This window comes from Mercenaria mercenaria, chromosome 7, assembly GCF_021730395.1.
Source record: "Mercenaria mercenaria strain notata chromosome 7, MADL_Memer_1, whole genome shotgun sequence".
In the NCBI taxonomy this organism is placed as follows: domain Eukaryota; kingdom Metazoa; phylum Mollusca; class Bivalvia; order Venerida; family Veneridae; genus Mercenaria; species Mercenaria mercenaria.
The window spans coordinates 21,365,416-21,385,721 of record NC_069367.1 but is presented as its reverse complement, the minus strand read 5'-3'; the positions used below and the strand labels follow the sequence as shown (position 1 = coordinate 21,385,721).

The 20,306-nt window shown below is 35.0% G+C and overlaps 1 protein-coding gene across 1 annotated transcript; it reads left to right on the top strand.

Annotated features, from left to right (window-relative positions):
- The first annotated feature begins 5,036 nt into the window (after positions 1-5,036).
- LOC128558455 (uncharacterized) lies at positions 5,037-19,979 on the top strand. Its single transcript, XM_053547741.1, has 9 exons — positions 5,037-5,135; positions 5,784-9,363; positions 10,031-10,154; positions 11,219-11,345; positions 12,386-12,504; positions 13,902-14,109; positions 15,202-15,312; positions 15,883-15,957; positions 17,229-19,979. Exons 1-9 carry the CDS (start codon positions 5,051-5,053, stop codon positions 17,444-17,446), a joined length of 4,647 nt encoding a protein of 1,548 aa, XP_053403716.1. The 5' UTR covers positions 5,037-5,050; the 3' UTR covers positions 17,447-19,979.
- The last annotated feature ends 327 nt before the right edge of the window (positions 19,980-20,306 follow it).

Genomic DNA, 20,306 nt, shown 5'->3' with positions numbered 1-20,306 from the left:
GTACATGGAGGCGTTATGGTAAAACAGATCAGTTTGAGTCCTATAAACAAGTAAGAAATGAATAGAATTTTGAAATCAAACGTCGTCAAAAGAGAAACACACTCAGTGAAAAGATAGAGAACGCTAAAAGTGATTCTGTATGGATTGATATCTGAACTAACTGGTACCAAATCTGAAAACCCACTGCCTAAAGGAGAGTCTAATAATTCATTGGCCGAAAAACATGCTGACTTTCTCAAAAATACGTCAATCCCTAAGTGAATACCAAAACTTTGAACCTCAAGTATAAAGGATATACAAAATTTAAACAAATTTACTGAATTGACTTAAGATGAATTGAAAAATCTCATCAATGAATTGAATACTACGTCTTCAGAGTTAGATATTTTGCCAACACATATTCTGAAATCACATGTAGATTAACTGCTCTCTAGTATCACTAAATTGGTGAATCTCTCATTACAACAAGGTGTTTTGCCTGTGAAATACAAACAAGCAGTTGTTAGACCTCTGCTAAAAAAGCAGTTCTTGAACTAAAGCTTTCCAAATATCGTCCTGTGAGTTATTTATCATTTCTACCAAAACTTATTGAGAAAGCTGTTCTTTACAGATTAAACAAACATGTAAATCAAAACAGTCTTTTGCCTAAGAACCAGTCTCCATATAGGAAACACCACTCCTGTGAATCTGCGCTACTTCGGTTGGCCAATGATCTTCTAAGTGGTATGGAGAAAAAGGAAGTCACGGCCTTTATTGCGATTGCCTTAAGTGCGGCATTTGACACTGTCGACCACTACATCCTTCTAGATGTCCTAAAAGCACAATATGGCGTCTGTGATACAGCTCTTCAATGGGTAGACTCCAATATAAAGCCTCGTACTTGTAAGATTAATATCAACAATGTATATTTATCAGACCGCCATCTTGAATGCAGTGTGCCCTAGGGCAGTTGACTTGGTCCGTGGCTGTATCTCATCTATGCTGGAACACATTTTGATGTCATTCCCAAATCCATATCAGTCTACGGCTTTGCTGATGATTATATAGCAAATAAAAGCTTTCATCCTACATCTGTTTCCGTAGAATCACAAGCGATCGGAGACCTTGAAAGGTGCGCAGTTATAATCAATGACTGGATGAATAGAAACAATGAAAATGAACACCTCCGAAACTAAATTTATTATGTTTAGTAGCAGACCTCATTTGAACAAATATTTTACAAATTCCATTAACATTGCTGGTGATGGCACAGTTAGATATCTCGGTGCATTTCTTGACGAAACCTTTAACTTTAAAGATCTTGTAAATCGCAAATGTCGTACAGCCATGTTGAATTACCTACGAATTAAAAACATCTGAAAATACTAAACAAAAACAGCCACTGAAATTTTAGTCTTGTCTCTACTTATTTTACATCTGGAATATTGCAATGTCATACTGTATGGTGCTAACTGTGAGGTGCGTAAGATGCAATGTTTTCAAAACATGTGCGCAAAACTTGTCCTTAACAGAAGGAAATTTGACAGTTCTTAAAAAGCATTCTATCACTTACATTGGTTGCCGGTGAAAGCAAGAATTGAGTTCAAGATACTTTTCTTCCTGTATAGCTGTCACACTGGCAGAGCACCTCTGTAATTAACAGAATTGCTTACAGAGTATATTCCTAGCAGACAAGTTTTGAGATCGTCTGAAAATTCTGAATGTCGTTATGCAGTTCCATACAACAAGTGCAAAACATTCAACGATAGAAATTTCTGTACTATTGGTCCAAAACCCTGGAATGAACTGCTGTTAGAACTACGCAAAAGTAAATCACTTTACACATTAAAAAAGACACTGTATTTCGCGTCATTGTTTTTATTTTTTTGATAACTGTTTATTGTGGGAAAACAGCAGGTGATAGTTCTTAAATTTTTGTTACATGTTTTACATTTCAACATTTATATTTCCAAGGTATGTTTAATTAAACTCACTTGTTTGTAAGGCTCTATGGATAGGGTAGTGTGTAATATTTCTTTCTTATTAGCATATGATGGCACTATTAACCGGGGGTTTGGACCTCTATATGCAGCTCGTCTGGGCATACCATGTGGTGCTTTAAGCACTGGTATTCGCAATAGGGGTTAAATGACCTCAAGGGGAGGGGTGCGGTCATGACTCTTTGTTACAATAAGGCTGTTGTTATTATTATTATTGTCATTATTAATATTATTATAATTGTTATTATTATTATTATTATTATTATTATTATTATGTACAACGCCATTGAATATATTATTGTAGAAAGATAGGCTTTTAATCAAATTATTCAGTTTCAGTTTCAGTTGAATGCTTGTTCCTTGTTATTTTTTGTATGTGTTTCGTATGTTGATATACATATGTATTTAATACTACTCTTGTCTGAACATTATATGTCTTCTTTTTTGTATCAGTTGCCTGTCTTGATACACATGTATTTAATGCGACATATGACTGAACATAAATGTTTTACATTATTTGTATAATATGTTTATATACTTTTATATCAACATACTTCCGTTTCGAATTCAATGAAAGCATGAAATAAATTGGCTGTGTTTGTGTAGCATGTTTTCTAGATTTCGTTTTAAGTCTGATCCCGGTCGCATAAATATGTTTTAATAAAATTGTTTCTGAGAAAAATCTCTAACTTTCTAATAAAATTTGTTCGTTAGCAATATAATAATTGAAATAATTGTGTAAGATAATCAGGTATAATCCCAAAAGGGTAGGTCTAATGACAACGCTTCTAATATTAAGAACTCAACCATCCAATACTAGCCTACAACAGAATGCCAAGACTTAGTTGAGAAAATTTTGGCCAAGAAGTAACAGAAAAATATGCTCACATATAGAACATTAAAACATTTCAATGCTAAGAGCGGGAATACTTTAAAGCCTGAGAGATGATTTTATGATACGAATGATATGTGGGAAGTTTTAAAGCATTTCTATGTTATAAGATGACACAAGTTTGACAAAGGTTAGACGAACGTAACTTGCCCCTTGTTATGCTGTATGTGAAAGTCATGTCTGAAATTTGAAAGCAATAGGCTTAGCAGTTTTTAAGGTGTATTAGATACAAATTCCATACTAAAAACATGAATATTACTTCATATAGTTTATGTAAACATAAAATTAACAAGTTTGTGTGTATTATTTTGCTTCATGGTGGAGAAATAAAACTTTTCCGCATTTGAGAAATTCTGCCTTAAAATCGAAAATATATTATATTAGAATACAAGACCGGTATACCACTAAAAATGTTAAATTATAAACCTAGGTATTGAAAAGTACACGAGAAAGTCTTTAGTAGACTTCGACACGGTTATGAAAGACAACCATGTATTTCATACGAGAAAATGAAAATAACATATCATCATTATTTTCGTGTCTTGTTTTCACGCGCTTCGTTTCCATTTCCGTATGGGGGAAACCACTCGAAACATTGGATTTGTGAAAAATAAGACACGAAACTTGAATGATAGTTTCTCTGGCTTAAACCATTTCATGTAATTTGGTTGTGTATCATAAAAAATGTTAACTGTAATATAACAAAATAATAAAAGTATCATGACGACTGAAACCTTAAAGTCATTCTTTTCATAAGCACTCATTCTTCAGTAAAATCCAGTATCAGTTGATTCAGAACATGTAACTGGGTCACAAAAAGTTTAGAAACTGAATAGGAAATTTTGAATATTTGAAAGATTTTACTAGAAAAAAAATATCGTTTCGTGTTAAACTTCAGACAATGTATTCATATCAGTCATTTTGGACATGGCTCTTCGAAATTTCGTTTTGTCTTTAGATGGAAAAAAGTTATTTTATTCGTATGTACATCTTAGGATCGAAGAAGGAAGGAAATTTCATCATTATTGACCTCATATGACGCAATTAACACAGAATAGAAATCATGATATTAAACTTAAATTATGTACTCCGTTTCCGAATAATTTCAAAATGAATCATTAGACATTATACCTATATATCCGTCTTTAAATTTCTCATGTTTCGGCCATAATTTCTTCATTCATAAAGGGGTCCCAATATAATTTGGGAAACTTTTCTAACACATGAAACAATGTGAGCATCTTCTTTTCCTGTATTAAGCCCCTTTGTACTATCCAGTATCCTTTATTGTTACAAGACCGTGGGGGGAGACATATGTTTTTCTCAAAAACAGTCTCTAGTTATTAGATGAAATGGGTTCATGTTTGCTAGACATCGGTTGTTTTATATGTTTCTTTCCCGTCGGTATTCGTGGCTGATTTATTTGGCCATGAATAAAGTTGTCTAACTTAAGAGTAATCGATACATCTTTGTCACCAGTTAGTTTTCTGTTTTTATTAATAAAATCAGTCAGGCATAGCTGTCACTTCGCCATTACGTAGACTGGAATACAAAACAAGCAGGAGAACTAGATAAAACTACAGAAAATGTGGCTAAATAGTTGAAAGACACCTGAGGTACCGCGCTGTGAGAATTTTTTGGGGAAAAAATACGGGGTTAAAATTGCGGGATTCCCGCGATAGCTTGGCCTAGGCACAACACTGGTTTTTGACTCTTGAAACGTATGCAATGTTCTGCCAAAGCCCAAAAATCTTTAATGATGCAGAATAAAATTCACTGATGGGTCTGTGGTCACGTCTAAATCCAAAAATGTTGCAGTTTACCAACAAGGTAGTCAGACATTCGCCGATAATAAAGTGAATTTTGTTGGTCGTTTTGGTTTTGTTAGCCAATCAATTACATTTTAACATTTTTTGGCTGCAGAAGTATGAGAAAAATTTCTGACAAACGGAACATTTATTGAAAAATTTAAGTTTTGGACCCGCCGACAGAGTAAAAAGCAATATGAAAATGATCGCTCTCCTTCAGGTTCAAATGAAACAAGCCACGAAAAAAGCTTTGGCCCGGAGATGCACAGGCTCTCATTAAATAGTTTGGATAATTCCGTATGATTACTCCAGTCAATAAGAATATTGATACTTGATAGACAAATATTTACTGTATATCATTTTCTTGTATAATGTTGTTTTTCAGATTAACTGTTAAGAGTGAATTTGTTGTTCCCTTTGACCAAATTATGCCAAGCAGCATAGACAAGTCCAAGGGTATGTATTATAATATTGCGGCATGCCGTATAATATAGAACTTAAAATTTTAGAGCAGCTGAACAATGATTGAGGGCCACTGAATAAATGGGATCTATTCATATACAAAGGGCCATGGCCCTCTGTTTATTCACCTTTAGAAACAGATGCTAATCGCATTTTGAATTTTGAATCTGTCCATATAGAAACTAAAATATGGCCCCTTGTTTAGGCTAAATTAAAATATTGTTTGTTTCCCTCTTTCGACCAAAGCTAAAAGTCTGTGACGTGACCCCCATGATAAAAGATTTTTATTGCGGAAGAGAAGTCCTGTTGTGATTGCCCTGTGTCCGGCGTCCTTCAGCATTGTCATCATTGTCATGAACATTAGAAACCCAGGAAGCGCGTTAGGTATAAGAAGGCCTCTGCGATATGACTGAAAAATTGTTGAAAGTGACATTAAACACCAAGCAAACTTAATGAAGGACTAAATGTATAATATATTGTTATGATTATACATTCCAAGAGCTTTGCAAAAATGTATATGTTTCTATACTTATCTGGTGTACTTATAAGGATAAAGGTAATTTAACGATTTTGCAGCTTCAGTAAAGATGTTTATATCACAATTTTAGTCAATTGATATTTATGATAAGCCTCAAATTGCAGATATCCTGAAAAGAAGACGGAAAAAATCAACGCTTCAGCAGCTCGAGATGGACATTGATTGGTGTGTAATTGAAAGGAAGCAGCAAAATTACACCAGTGATCAAAATGAAAAACTGGTGAATGCTGACAGGAATGACAAATTAGCACATCATGATGAGAATGACAAATTATCACAGAGTGCAGGGAATGACAAGTTATCAGATTTTGAAGGAAATGACAAGTTATCACATAGTGAAAGGGATGAAAAGTTATCACAAAGTGATGGAAATAACAATTTACCATGTAATGATGAGAATGACAAGTTACCGCGTAGTGATGAGAATGACAAGTTGATACGTAGTGATGAGAATGACAAGTTACCGCGTAGTGATGAGAATGACAAGTTGATACGTAGTGATGAGAATGACAAGTTACCGCGTAGTGATGAGAATGACAAGTTGATACGTAGTGATGAGAATGACAAGTTACCGCGTAGTGATGAGAATGACAAGTTGATACGTAGTGATGAGAATGACAAGTTGATACGTAGTGATGAGAATGATAAGTTATCACGCAGTGATGAGAATGACAAGTTGACACGTAGTGATGAGAATGACAAGTTGACACGTAGTGATGAGAATGACATGTTACCACGCAGTGATGAGAAGGACAAGTTACCTCATAGTGATCAGAATGACAAGTTGATACGTAGTGATGAGAATGACAAGTTACCGCGTAGTGATCAGAATGACAAGTTGACACGTAGTGATGAGAATGACAAGTTACCACGCAGTGATGAGAATGACAAATTACCTCATAGTGATGAGAATGACAAGTTACCTCATAGTGATGAGAATGACAAGTTGATACGTAGTGATGAGAATGGCAAGTTACCACGTAGTGATGAGAATGACAAGTTGATACGTAGTGATGAGAATGGCAAGTTACCACGTAGTGATGAGAATGACAAATTATCTCATAGTGATGAGAATGACAAGTTGATACGTAGTGATGAGAATGACAAGTTACCTCATACTGATGAGAATGACAAGCTACCATGCAGTGATGAGAATGACAAGTTACTTCATGGTGATGAGAATGACAAGTTAAATGTACCTCATACTGATGAGAATGACAAGTTACCTCATGGTGATGAGAATGACAAGTTACCTCATGGTGATGAGAATGACAAGTTACCTCATGGTGATGAGAATGACAAGTTACCACATAGTGATGAGAATGACAAGTTACCTCATGGTGATGAGAATGACAAGTTACCACGCAGTGATGAGAATGACAAGTTACCACGCAGTGATGAGAATGACAGGTTACCACGTAGTGATGAGAATGACAAGTTACCTCATGGTGATGAGAATGACAAATTACCACGCAGTGATGAGAATGACAAGTTACCTCATAGTGATGAGAATGACAAGTTACCACGTAGTGATGGGAGTGACAAGTTACCTCATGGTGATGAGAATAACAAGTTACCACGTAGTGATGAGAATGACAAATTACCTCATAGTGATGGGAGTGACAAGTTACCTCATAGTGATGAGAATGACAAGTTACCACGTAGTGATGAGAATGACAGGTTACCACATAGTGATGAGAATGACAAGTTACCACGCAGTGATGAGAATGACAAATTACCTCATAGTGATGGGAGTGACAAGTTACCTCATAGTGATGAGAATGACAAGTTACCACGTAGTGATGAGAATGACAGGTTACCACATAGTGATGAGAATGACAAGTTACCATGCAGTGATGAGAATGACAAGTTACCACGCAGTGATGAGAATGACAAGTTACCAGGTAGTGATGAGAATGACATGTTGCCAAGTAGTGATGAAAATGACATGTTATTACACAGGGATAGGAATGATAAGTTGTCACATAGTGATAGGAATGACAATAGTGATGGGAGTGATATGTTAACTGCTATTGAAATGAATGATCAGAATAGGATGTTGAGAGACAGTGACTGGATAAACAGTGATCAGATTGCGGACGTTATGAATAAGTATAAAAGTGATGTGGATGTAACGTTCAGTGACATAAGTGATGATGAGGATAATGATAAGGATTATGTTCCCGACCAAAGTGACATAAGTGAAGATGATGATGATACGGAAAAGGACCTTAACACGGATTATGATTATGAATATGTTTCCAATTCAGATTCAGAAGATGATACAGTACAGACAAATGTGGACCTTGAACAATTTCTTGATCAGGTTGAAAAAGAAATGGCACCAAAACCAATGTTAGATAAAGAGCCATCCACCAGAATGATTCAAAAAGAGGAAGCCACAAGGCCTATCCAAAGAAAATTAAAAGAAGATGAAAAGCTAAAAGATTTGAATCACAAAGATGTTTATGTGAAGAAATATATAAAGTCAAATGATGGAAAATCTGGAGGAAGAAAGAAAAGTGATAGGCCATATGACACTGTCCATTGCTGCAAATTCTGTAACCGGCTATTTACACACATACAAGATCATCTTGAAAATCGACATAAAGACAAGCTGGAAGTTAAGGAAATCCTTAACATAAGGAAACAAATTGAAAAGATGACAGATAAAGTGTATATTTCTTCTTCGAAGAGGAAACTAGCAAAGCTGCAGGCCCTGATCAGGTACGAGGGTGACCATATGCACAATCAAAAAGTAAAGATCTGCCAAGAAGGGGAACTTTTGATCCAAAGAAAGTCGTGTGTGGGGCAGGAATTCAAGTTAGAAGATTATGGTCCATGTCCAGACTGCCTAGAATGGGTAAAGATGGATACAACTCTGAGAATTCACCAGAAAAAATGTGTCATGGCTGCTGACCTCACAGATAGGGAAATGAAGAAAAAGCGCATCCTAATCATGGAAGCTAAGGCCCTTGCTGGGGATTTTTTGGGCTCAGGGTCAGAACAGTTAAAGAAGGAAGTTTTCGTTAAAATGAGAAATGATGAAGTATCGCAATGTGCGCAAGAAGATCCATTAATATGCAATTTAGGTGAAGTTTGGTTGGCAAAATCCATTGGCCATAAGCTACGAAGAGGAAAAGACAGTTCTTACCACATGAGGCTTGCAGCAAGATTGCTGCTTGCATGCAGGAAGAGAATAGGGGAGCCAGGTATGGATATGTTTCAGCTACTGGAAACAAAACACTTCGACACTGTCATTGAAATGACACTTTCATTATGCGGAACCAATGAGCATGGCGAATTGGATCACCCAAGTACGTCTGGGAAAATTGGATTTGACCTGGCAAGACTAGTCAGTTTAAAGTATGGCCTGTGTTCGAGGCAGAGGGAAAAGCTCTATGATGACAAAGAAGAAGCAGATGAATTTCTTAAGTTGATGAAAATACATTGGGCAACAAAAGTAACAAAACAGGCTAGCGAACTTCTTAAAGAGAGACATTTTGTGAACAGAAGGCAGCTTCCTCATCCGTCTGATATCGAAACTGTAGCCAAGAATCTATCCGTAAAATTAACAACATTTGACTACAGCGACAAGACAAAATACAGAGAAGTGGCCAAGACAGCATTGCTTCGACTAATGGTATATAATAGACGCAGAAGTGGAGAGATTGAGGAATTGCTGTAAGTTTTATCTGTTTTTTTTGCAGGTTACATGTAATTATTAATACAAATCAATTACAGGTACTACAACCTCTTCGAATTACAAATAATAGTTTAAAGGTTTAATACCATTTTACTACTTCAATAATAAATAAAGGTTTAGGCTCAGAAATCGATACATTGATTCCTAAGGTCAGATTTTACCTGTAAAATTGCCTCTCTTTGGCTTTTATGAGAACAGATAACAAATATCTGTTTAATGATTTTGAAAGGTCACAAAGAGACCACATGTCAAAAGCAGAATAACATTTTCTGTGTCAGCTCCGTATTTCCAGAACTCCTTCAAGGAGTTAAACTTGGCTCTAATTTGTATAATACAAAACCTACTGTAGGCCCCTAAGTCCAAGGTGGGCCTCGACGCTTTCTAGTTTATTGGGTTTTGATGTTTTTCAACTCAATATTTGACTATAAAGGATAAAGAAACACCTAGATCAACCCCAAGTTACAGCTTTTATATATTTTGTACCAAATTATGAATGGACTATAGTACCTCAGAGTATGTATATATAGGTATTTAACAAATAATTTTAACTGTAAGAAATTTCTAATCAAAGTGACAAATATAGACAAATCCAATGATTATAAATGCATTACTTCCATTTCCATACATTGATCTTTTTGCTCATAGGATGGAAACATTCCTTAAACGGAAAAAAAAGATGGATGATGTAGAGATGTCGCTTCTTGGAGAGTTGACTGACACTGAAAAATACTTGATAAAAAGTCAGGACCTTATGTGGATCAGAGGAAAGGTAACAGTAAAAGTCAATGAAATATCTCTTCTATATAAAAATGTTGAAAAAATTATTCTCATAATAATAATGTTGGAAATACGTATACATGTAGGTTTGGATGGGGAGAGGAAAGCAGAAATAAAGTACGGTGAAACAGTGATTGAGGGCCAAAAAAATGACCCACTAAATAACGGGGAACATTTAGATACATGTACAAGGGGCCATAGCCCGTATTGTATTTGCTTAAGCAAATGCTAAGGGCCTTTTAAATCCATACAACACAATTGATTTGTCTGTTATTATTTGTGCGATTGAATGTTGATGGGGCGGCAAGAAAATTGCTATATAGATTTAAGGGGCCACGGCCCTCTGTTTATTGCAGAAAGCATGATAATGGGCCTCGGGGGGAGTAATGAAATAGTTTACACAAACAGCCCTTTCTTCGTCTATGCAAAATTTGTTCAGCTTTGTTCATGTGGGTGTGGAGTGAGGTACAGAAGTCCACTCTATCCAATATTTTGGGGCTATGATTTATGGAAAAGGTCCTTTGTTTTTGGACAAAAAACATTTTGTATATAAAGCCCCTGGTAATATGGCCCGAAATGTCATTTAAGTCAGTGCATGTTTGATAAATTCACATAGTATACCAGTCAAAGAAAGTGTTTACAAATCTCTAACCTGTGTACGTGTCCCAAGATAGAATGTAAACAAATCTATTTAGTACTTTGAGTTTTGGCATGCCACTATGCTTTCTGGGTCTGTAGCTACATGTATATAAAACTGTCTTTTAATATTACTTAGTCTTTGCTATCGGTTGTAAAATAAGTTTTAAAGCTTTTTGGTTCGGTGATGCATCGGCACAGAATATGAACATATCTATCGTAAACATTATTTTTTGTAAACTCTATACCTACATCTTTTCTAAAAAAATGCAGATACTTTCCAGTCATACAAAAGAATACGAAAAAACAAAAATACTGATTTTCATAACTTCTCTTAAGAGATAGAGAAGTTATGAAAATCAGTATTCAATTTTAATGGACATTTTACACTTTTATATATGTCATGATATGCAATTTCAGCGTGGCAAGCGTGTACCTGTCCTAATTCCATCCGATGCAGTTCCAGCTTTGAACTACACTGTAAACCCAAAAGTGAGAAATTTGGCAAGACTGAAGAGGACAAATAAGTACATGTTCGCTACAACAGGTACATGTTGTTTACTTCATGAATGTGTTCCTACATGTTTCGTGAACTGCAGTCTTTTTAGGTATAATAATGCGACCCAACTGTGAATCAGAAGATGAAATACATTTGTCGCATATATGCTAGTAATTACAATATAACTGACCAGAGCTGTAGCGAGTATCCGAGTGCTCGGATATCCGCGAGTTCAGCCAAAAGTTCGAGTACAGATATTCAGTGTCGAGATCGTTGGATCGCGATCTTTTTCATGGATACATGAAATATGTAAAATTCTATTAAAAAGCTTAATTAAAGCCAAATTAAACTTCTTCGGCGCATTTCTTGCACATCTAATTCGATACAGGCTGTAAGTTTCTAAACTGGAAGTAAACAAATGCAGTAGGTAGAGTTAACATCGGTCTTATATTCGGACTAAAATTAATGTGATATATGTCAAACAAGTGAATAAACAGTTATCAATTAAAATATTACATTCAATATAAAGATAAATACGTAAATTTGCCATAAATTTCTTTCCAGCAAAAAAGATTACCACTGCTAAAATTCTGCTAAATATTGTGCTTAATGAATGACGTCTTGGGTATCGTTCTGCAAGTATGGCCGAACATTACTCTTTACAGACGTGTTGAAGACAAACATTTGCTTTTTATGTTCATCATTTATTGTTGCAAGTCACTTGGCATTACAAATGTACCTGTTTTAAAATATGTGTTATGTTTAGATGCCATAAAGAAACTGGTACTTTAAGAAGTCTAGCATTTTTCTGTCATTGTAAGTAGTTACTGGGGATTTGTGGTTCGACCTGTGAATCGTCAGCCCCGACTCGCGGATTGGATCGGATCGCCACTTGCCCGATGATCCACAGCCCTAACTGTGACAAATGATGTTCAAAGAGCCAATATTATTAGCATGTCTTTCCCAGAAGAAACATTAGAACAGACAATACAAAAATATGTTTCTATCTGGATACATTGCAAACAAAAGTATACTTTAAGATTTTTTGCTCTGTGTGGAATTATCATATGTTTTGCTGTACTTTTTAGGAGACGGGGTTATTAGTGCTTCAGAATCTATAAATGAATTTGGAAGTGCTTGCGACTTGATTCATCCAGATAGACTTACCTCAACAGGGTACAGGGCTTACATGGCAACAATAGCTCAGGTTAGATTAGAATTTGAAGTGTTCTTTAAAGCAGTCCTATACTTTTGGGGAAAAAAATGGTATATTTTAATAAATTTCATGAAATGGTTTTGAAAATGTTCTTATGAAAGAAAAGGGCTTTTATTTCTGTTCAAAATATCTAAAAAGGTAAAAGACTAGCTGATATTTACATTTATTTAGAGTGTGCATTGGCAGGTGCTAGGGCACTCCAACAATTTTATCTATAGAAAGAGGCGTAAAATGCAAAGTGTATATTATGAAAATTGTTCAATATTTTCCAAATGCCAATGTAGTGGATATTTCAGCTATTTACAAAGTACATTTAAATGAAAATGTTCTTTTGAGGATTGAAATTCCCTTTCCTATCCATGTTGGAATCCTTAAACTATCTCAGAATATTGTACCTACTAGTTGAAATGACTTAGCTTTTTAGCTCACCGAGTTATGGCCCCTGAAATAGCCAAATTTCGCTATTTTGACCTTGTCTGCACAATTACAGCATTGTTTATGATTTACCCAAACTTGCACACATCTTGTATCACAATGGAATCTCAGTTCCTTTCCTGGCAGATCCCTTTATTGGTTGCAGAGTTATGGCCCCTGAAAGGCCAAAATTCGCTATTTTGACCTTGTCTGCACAGTTGCAGCTACATTTATGATTAGATTTTAACCAAACATGCATACAACCTGTGTCACAATAAAATCTTGGTTCCTTTCATGAACAAGGCAGATCCCTTTATTGGTTACAGTGTTATGGCCCCTGCAAGGGTCAAAATTCACTATTTTGGTCTTGTCTGCACAATTGCAGCTTCATTTATAATTTGATTTTAACCAAACTTACACACAATGTATCACAATAGGATCTTGGTTCCTTTCATGAACTTGGCAGATCCCTGTATTGGTTACAGTGTTATGGCCCCTTAATGGGCCAAATTTCACTAGTTTGACCAAACATGCACACAACTTGTATCACCATAAGACCATAAGACCTTGGTTACTTACTTAGACATGGTCACAAGTTTCATAATTATAGACTTATGTAGGGAAGCTTTAAAAAGTCTTCTTTTCCAATACCACAAGGCTTAGAGCTTAGATATTTTGTATGTAGCAATGTCTTGTCTTGTTCTACCAAGATTGTTCAAATTATCTGCCGGGGGTCAAAAATGACCCTGCCCTGGGGTGGGATGGGGGTCACAAGTTACCAATGATGACTTAAAATTTGCTTAACATTATCATGACCATTTTTATAATAAAATCAATTTTGACCAAACTTGAAAATTTGTATACATGTATCTCATACGCATGGCATCTATGGTGGATGTGTAGACAGGTGAGCGATTCAGGGCCATCATGGCTCTTTTGTTATGAATGACTTAGTTTTTTTCTGTTATTTTCAGTGTATAGGTCTCAAAGATCACCAGATCCAGTGGTTATGCTCGCACCTTGGTCATACACTAAATGTCCATCAAATCCATTATCGATTTGCTTTGGAAGGCATAGAAAGAATCCAATTAGGAAAACTGTTGCTTCTACAGGATAAGAATCTCCTGGGCAAATATAGAAACACAGATCTAAAGGACATACTAGAAGGCACAGATTTTGAAGGTAAGTCCCTGGGGTCAAGATCACAAATGCTATAAAAACGATTTTCAACTTTTGCACAAACTTCATTCCTTGACCAATATCTTAGATATTTGGTATGTAGTATGTACCTTGCATAGAGTTGTGTTTGAGCTCTCTTAGGTTTGGTTCATCAATATTAACATGAAAACAGACTCATTCATTGATGAATTCAGAGCATGGACAAAAGTTGACAATTGACAAAGTGTCCTCAGGTTTGTTTTTATGGTATGAGAGGAGTATCAGTACAGAGGGAGATGTTGGTTCTTTTCTATAAATAAAATCTAGTGTTATTTGATTCATATTATAGCAGTGAAATGAGGTATGAATATGAAACTTCAAGTTTCAATGATTTCAGTTCAAATTTTGCACGGACTGTGTGCAAAACTGCTGTTACCTTTCAGCTACTCTATAGAATTTCTATTCATAAGAAATCTGTGTCTTTAAACTAGTCATTGTCTGCTGGAGAGAAAGAAACACATATATCTGTGTGGTAGATGGATCTATAAATGTCCTCAAGACATGGTGAGCTATTGTGATTGCCCAGTGTCTGGTGTCCTTCATCGTTGTCGTAGTCATCAACATTTTGCTTCAAACATCATCTCTGAAACCACTGGGCCATTGAATTTCAAACAAACATCACAGAAATGTTCCTTGTATGGTCCTGTACCAAAATGGCACAAATGGTTCAGTTCTTCTGCACAAAATGGCAGCAACATTTTAAAGCTGATAAACCTTTAAACGACATCTCATGTACCACTAAGGCCAATTTAACTAAACTTCATAGGAAGGATCCTTGGATGGTCCTGCTGAAACAGTTCTGTTCCACTGCACAAATGCCCAATCGCACTTATGGTGGATGTGGACATCATAGACTTGCTTATTAAACTTGTCATGGTCATATTGATAGACTTTGCAATTTAATCACTTGTCTGGCTCCCCTACATACTCTCCACTTTTGCCTGCATTAGTCGGGTGAGCTCTTTAGAGCCATTTTGCTCCTGTTTACTATGAGGCCACCATTGTATGATCAGTAAGAAGTTATTTGAGGTGGTAGGGTTTTCTTTTTTTTCCCAGAAATTGTTGATGAAGCAGACAAGCAGTCTGAAGCAGACAAGCAACCTGAAGCAGACAAGCAACCTTTTGAAGCAGATAAGCCTTTCTTGATTGGTGATGATATAGAAATGGGTATGTGATATGTTTTCTATATTAGTGTTTGTGGAATACGTATTTTTGCGTACTTTGCAAAAGGCTTGAAGAGCGAATATTAGACTACGCAAATTTATAACTCCAAGTAATGCTTGAATCACCAAACTATAAAATTTACAAATTTAAGACCGGGAGAAAAATTTCCTTTAGATGTTTTGTGAAAATTTGTCCCAGCGAAATTAAAGCTAACCACAGTACTTCTATACATGCACACAAAACTTTCCTAAAGATATACATTTTCATAGTGAGAAATGGGGCGTAATACAGCTGAAATGCAAGTAAGAGTTTTTTTTTCTCAATGTCAGTGACCACAAATACTGACCCAGAATACATGTGCAATGTTTCAGTAGAATATCTTTATAAATGATAAGAGAAATGAACTTGCATGCAAAAACTCTGCGTCTGATAGCTTCCTATTCTTCAAATAGTTAAGCTAAAAAGAAATAAGTGAACATTTCCTGCATTTCTGCAAGTTAAATTTTGCATTCTGAATCTGGTGTCTTTCCACATGTCTCTTGCTTTTATGGACTGTTTTGTAATTAATTGCAGAGATGGAGATTGATGGACAAAGTTCATTTGATGCACCTGTTCTGGCGACTGGAAAAGAAAAGAAAAATGCTTCAGGTTTGTACATAAAGTTTGTAAACAGTACACTATATTGATGCTCAGGGAATCATAATAGATAGATTAAATACTAGTTATATGCAAAAAATGAAAAATATCTCTGGTGTTAATTTTTTTTTATTCGAAAAGTATCAGTCAAAAAACCTTTGTTCCGGACCCTTCGAAACTTTTCGTATTGATACTGCTTTTAGACTATTGCTAGATACATAAAAATCATTAATAATCTGATGAAGTATAGCTCATTAGGATTAAACTGGCAAACAATTAAATTCTGTGAATGTATTCGGATAGGCAAACAATTAAATTCTGTGAATGTATTCGGATAATACAGTTACGGAAATTGAAATAATTTTCATTGTAGCATACCGATACGAGTATGCACGGAATATTCAATATAATCATGAAGTGCCAGTTTAAACCTCATGGGCTATAAAACCTTGTGTCTCAGAATAAACAGTACCGGTAATTATGACAATGTTTTGTTATTTTGATAACTTTTTACAAATAATTATTATTATAATTATGCAGACCTAATTTCTGTAGTTTTTGAAGAGGGAAGTCTCCCTTGAATGCAGATAGTTCTATATTTTGCATGGGCACCTGTTTTCCTTTTGATATATTTAGTTATCTTACATTAAAGTACATGTATCAACATAGTTAAAATGAAGAAACTGTCCATAGGAAAAAAACTATGGCACTCGTCTTTAAATGACGTAATGTCATAAACGTTTTTTTTTTGGCGCAGAAAATGATATCAAGCTATCTTTCATCTTAATTCTGAAGAAAAAATAAAATGTAAAAAAATATCACTTTTATCTTTTAGGCTTTGATTAAAAGAATATTAGGTTACTGTCTTGCCAGTCTTGGTGTGCTTGTGGTTATCGGGCTTGTCTCTGACAGGTTTTCACACCAAGACAAGCCTCAGTGTGTAAACCTGTCTCTGACTTGCACACCAAGACAGTTACCTAATATTTTATATGTCTGTAGTCGTCTGATTTCCCTGTTATTACGGAATTACTACAGGGAGTGTCAAGTGCCTGTGTGGCAGCTATGAAACTTTCTTTGTGGATTTTATAAAATTATTACTTTAAATTTCTTAATAGAATGCCATTTTACAGAGCTAAGTATATTGCGGAAACTGGGGTGATTGAAAGCAGACATATTTTATGATGACATTTAACATTACAATTTTCAGATTGAGGTCATTTGTCAGCATTGTTGATTTCTTTATGACACGCTTTAATTTAATGACAATATAATTGCATTTTCAGGCACAAGGGTCAGATGGACTGAAAAGGAAATGGAAGAACTCCGAGAATATGCGGCACGGTATTTGCAACTTAAAAAAACTCCTTCAAGAATAGTGTGTGCGACTTTCATCAAAAAGAGTCGTGAATGTGGTGGACAGTTACATAGGCGGTCAGCCGCGTTGATTGTAAAGAAAATAAGTAATATGAATGTAAAAGCTCGTCAACAAGATGAGAATTGAAAGTTTCATTTTAACTGTAAGGATCTTAAAATCCGACAAGTTTATGGAAGTAGTTTCTTGAAACTAAATACAATTGAAGAGGACAAAATGTGGAAGTGCAGTGTCAGTTTCAATTATTGAAAAGATCTTTGGGGCAGTGCTGCCTGTTGTATTACACATTCTTTATTTTAGGACGAGAGGTCTCCAGGTTTAATACAATGATTTTTGTTTCAATTATCGATATGTTATTTAAGAAATAATGTTATGATTTTTGTTTCAATTATCGATATGATATTTAAGAAATAATGTTACCGTTACCATTTAGTGATTAAATGATTCATATACTCTGCAAATAGAGAGGTAGATTTTTCAGGATTTGTTTATACTATGTTTGTTCCAGACATAATCAGTTCTTAAAAGAGCTATATTCCGATTTAACTGTATTACCATATATATTCAGCAATACAGCACATGACAATAATGTTTTGTTTTCCTGTCAAAGACTCAAAACAATAATTTTGCATTATATTATTTAATCTTAGATTCTCATTGAGAATGGAAGAGATGGCAACATTTTAATTTTCATTTGTTATTACCAGGTATTTTTGAAACATTTTTGGTAACAGCTTAACAGACTGATAATGAAACATGGAAATGGGTGGCAAAGGCAGGGCTAGGCGGAGATTATTGTCTTAACCACCAAAAATGCTTTTTGAAATTAAAAGGAAATACATATGAACCTGTACAACATACTTTTCAGCATGATCATTTTGAAAATAGCAACTTTGACGGCCATATTTGATGATTTTAACCGTCCTTTTTATCATTAAGTACATACACACAATAATATTAAAGCACATTTGAAAAGTTTCATGATTTTTCCAGAAATTTCATGACCCTGAACCAGATTTTTTGTAAGGAAATTATTTCATGCTTCAAAAATAATGTAGAACACAAGAATAGTTTCCACTTTTATTCAGTATATTATTCCATTCTTGTATTTTTGGCATAAGATGTTTTAATGAAAAGTTAACTTTATTAAATTAGAAAACTTGATATTTCTATTGTTAAAGTGATGCTGATCTGCCAAAGTTTATGAGGAATGTATTTGCTAAACTGCAGACAAAGCTGTACAACGAAACACAGACACTTGGTTTAAGCTCAGTCGAGCGACTGAGGCCTAAAGATACATCTTGTACATAAATATGCATATAGACCGTCCACCAACAGCATCTCATGCATGAGAAACTAATAAAACAGTAAATGATGCGATCTAATTTTTTTACTCTTTAAGCACCTTAAATATACATAAGATAAGCAGGTACAAAATGTAAACAAATGATACCGAAACATGTTCGACACACCACTACAGAACCAAAAATACACTTGCAGACTAATAACCGTGTTCTTTTGGAAGACCAATGAATACCCTTTTAAATGACGCTAACAACTACCAATAACTCCACTCACTTTACAAAGAAATCAAGATTGTTTCAACAACTGTCACTTTTTCTCCATCCATTTGCTTCTGAAGCTGTTCTTCACGAATGGTTCCCAGCATCGTAAAAGGGTACACAGCATTATTTTTGAGCCGGGGCCAATACTCCATACTGTCTTTTTAGGTTTTTCCATATTTAACATATTTTTACTGAATCCTGATATTTGACCATCATATAATTTGAAACAAAGACTAAAAGTGCTTATGTATTTTATGTGTTTCTTTTATTAAATCACCTTTAAAATTGCCCCAGCTCAGAAATAACGCAATGTACCCTTTTACCATGCTGGGAACCATTCGTGAAGAAGAACAGCTTCAGAGGCAAATTGATGGAGAAACACTGACAGTTGTGTGAAACAATCTCGATTTCTTCGTAAAGTAAGTGGACTTATAGGTAGATACTGGTGTCATTAAAAAGGGTATTCCTTGGGCTTCCAAAAGGGAGCTTTGTTTTGGTTCTACAGTAGCATGTCGAACTTGTATTGGTATTGTTTGCTTACATTTCGTACCTGGTCATCTTGTGTATACTAGGTGCATAGAGAGAAAAAAATGGGATGGCATCATTTACTGTTTATCTTAGTTCCTGATGCGTGCGATGCTGCATATTTATGTGCAAGATGTATCTGTAGGCCCGGTCGCTCGACTGAGCTTAAACCAAGTGTCTGTGCTACGAAATTATGACTATGATGTTTTTCAACTTTGTTTAACTTTAGTTCCTAGTTATTGTGAGTGATGTTTTTATTGTTCAAATTTTTGCTGTTCAAGTTTGTCAAATTAAAATTGAATTTCAAATTAAATATGCCAATAGGCTACATTATGAGAAAAGAGAAAGAGCAAGTAACTCTATAAAAAATTAGTTGAATGATTTCCATTCTTAAACTCTGTTTTAACAGTTAATTATAACTATCAGAATATTTACTTGAAAGTCGACATAATTGTTTAATAGTGATGACCTCATCTCAGTAGACAAAAGGAGGTATTTCTAAGTTAAGATTTTCGTGCTAGTCCACTTTATTCCTAAACCATGTTTGATTTTCAAATAAATGTTTACTGATACCACGGTTTTGTTTATTTGTTTATCCAGTATTTGGCAAAGTTCTCTCAAACTATATCTATTCTGATAACATACAACAGATGAATCTTGCAACATTTGTAAGAAGTTGACCTTAATGCATGTACTTTGCATTCAGATGGGTCATAGTTTGACAAAGATCCAAAGGTCGGTTTGAATGTGAAGAGCTTAAATCTGAATATATCTGTTTAGATGCTACTGATACAAATTGGCATCTGGCCCTAAATATTGTTTAAGTCATCTGTCCAAATTACTAAGACATGGTCTTGAATATTGTTTAACCCATTCCCTCATAATTACGTTTTATGCCC

Coding starts and splice junctions, on each gene's coding strand:
- LOC128558455 (XM_053547741.1), top strand. CDS start 5,051: ATGTTGTTTTTCAGATTAACTGTTAAGAGTGAATTTGTTGTTCCCTTT. Junction 12,505..13,901: donor ACATGGCAACAATAGCTCAG/GTTAGATTAGAA, acceptor TGTTATTTTCAG/TGTATAGGTCTCAAAGATCA. Junction 14,110..15,201: donor AGAAGGCACAGATTTTGAAG/GTAAGTCCCTGG, acceptor TTTTTTTCCCAG/AAATTGTTGATGAAGCAGAC.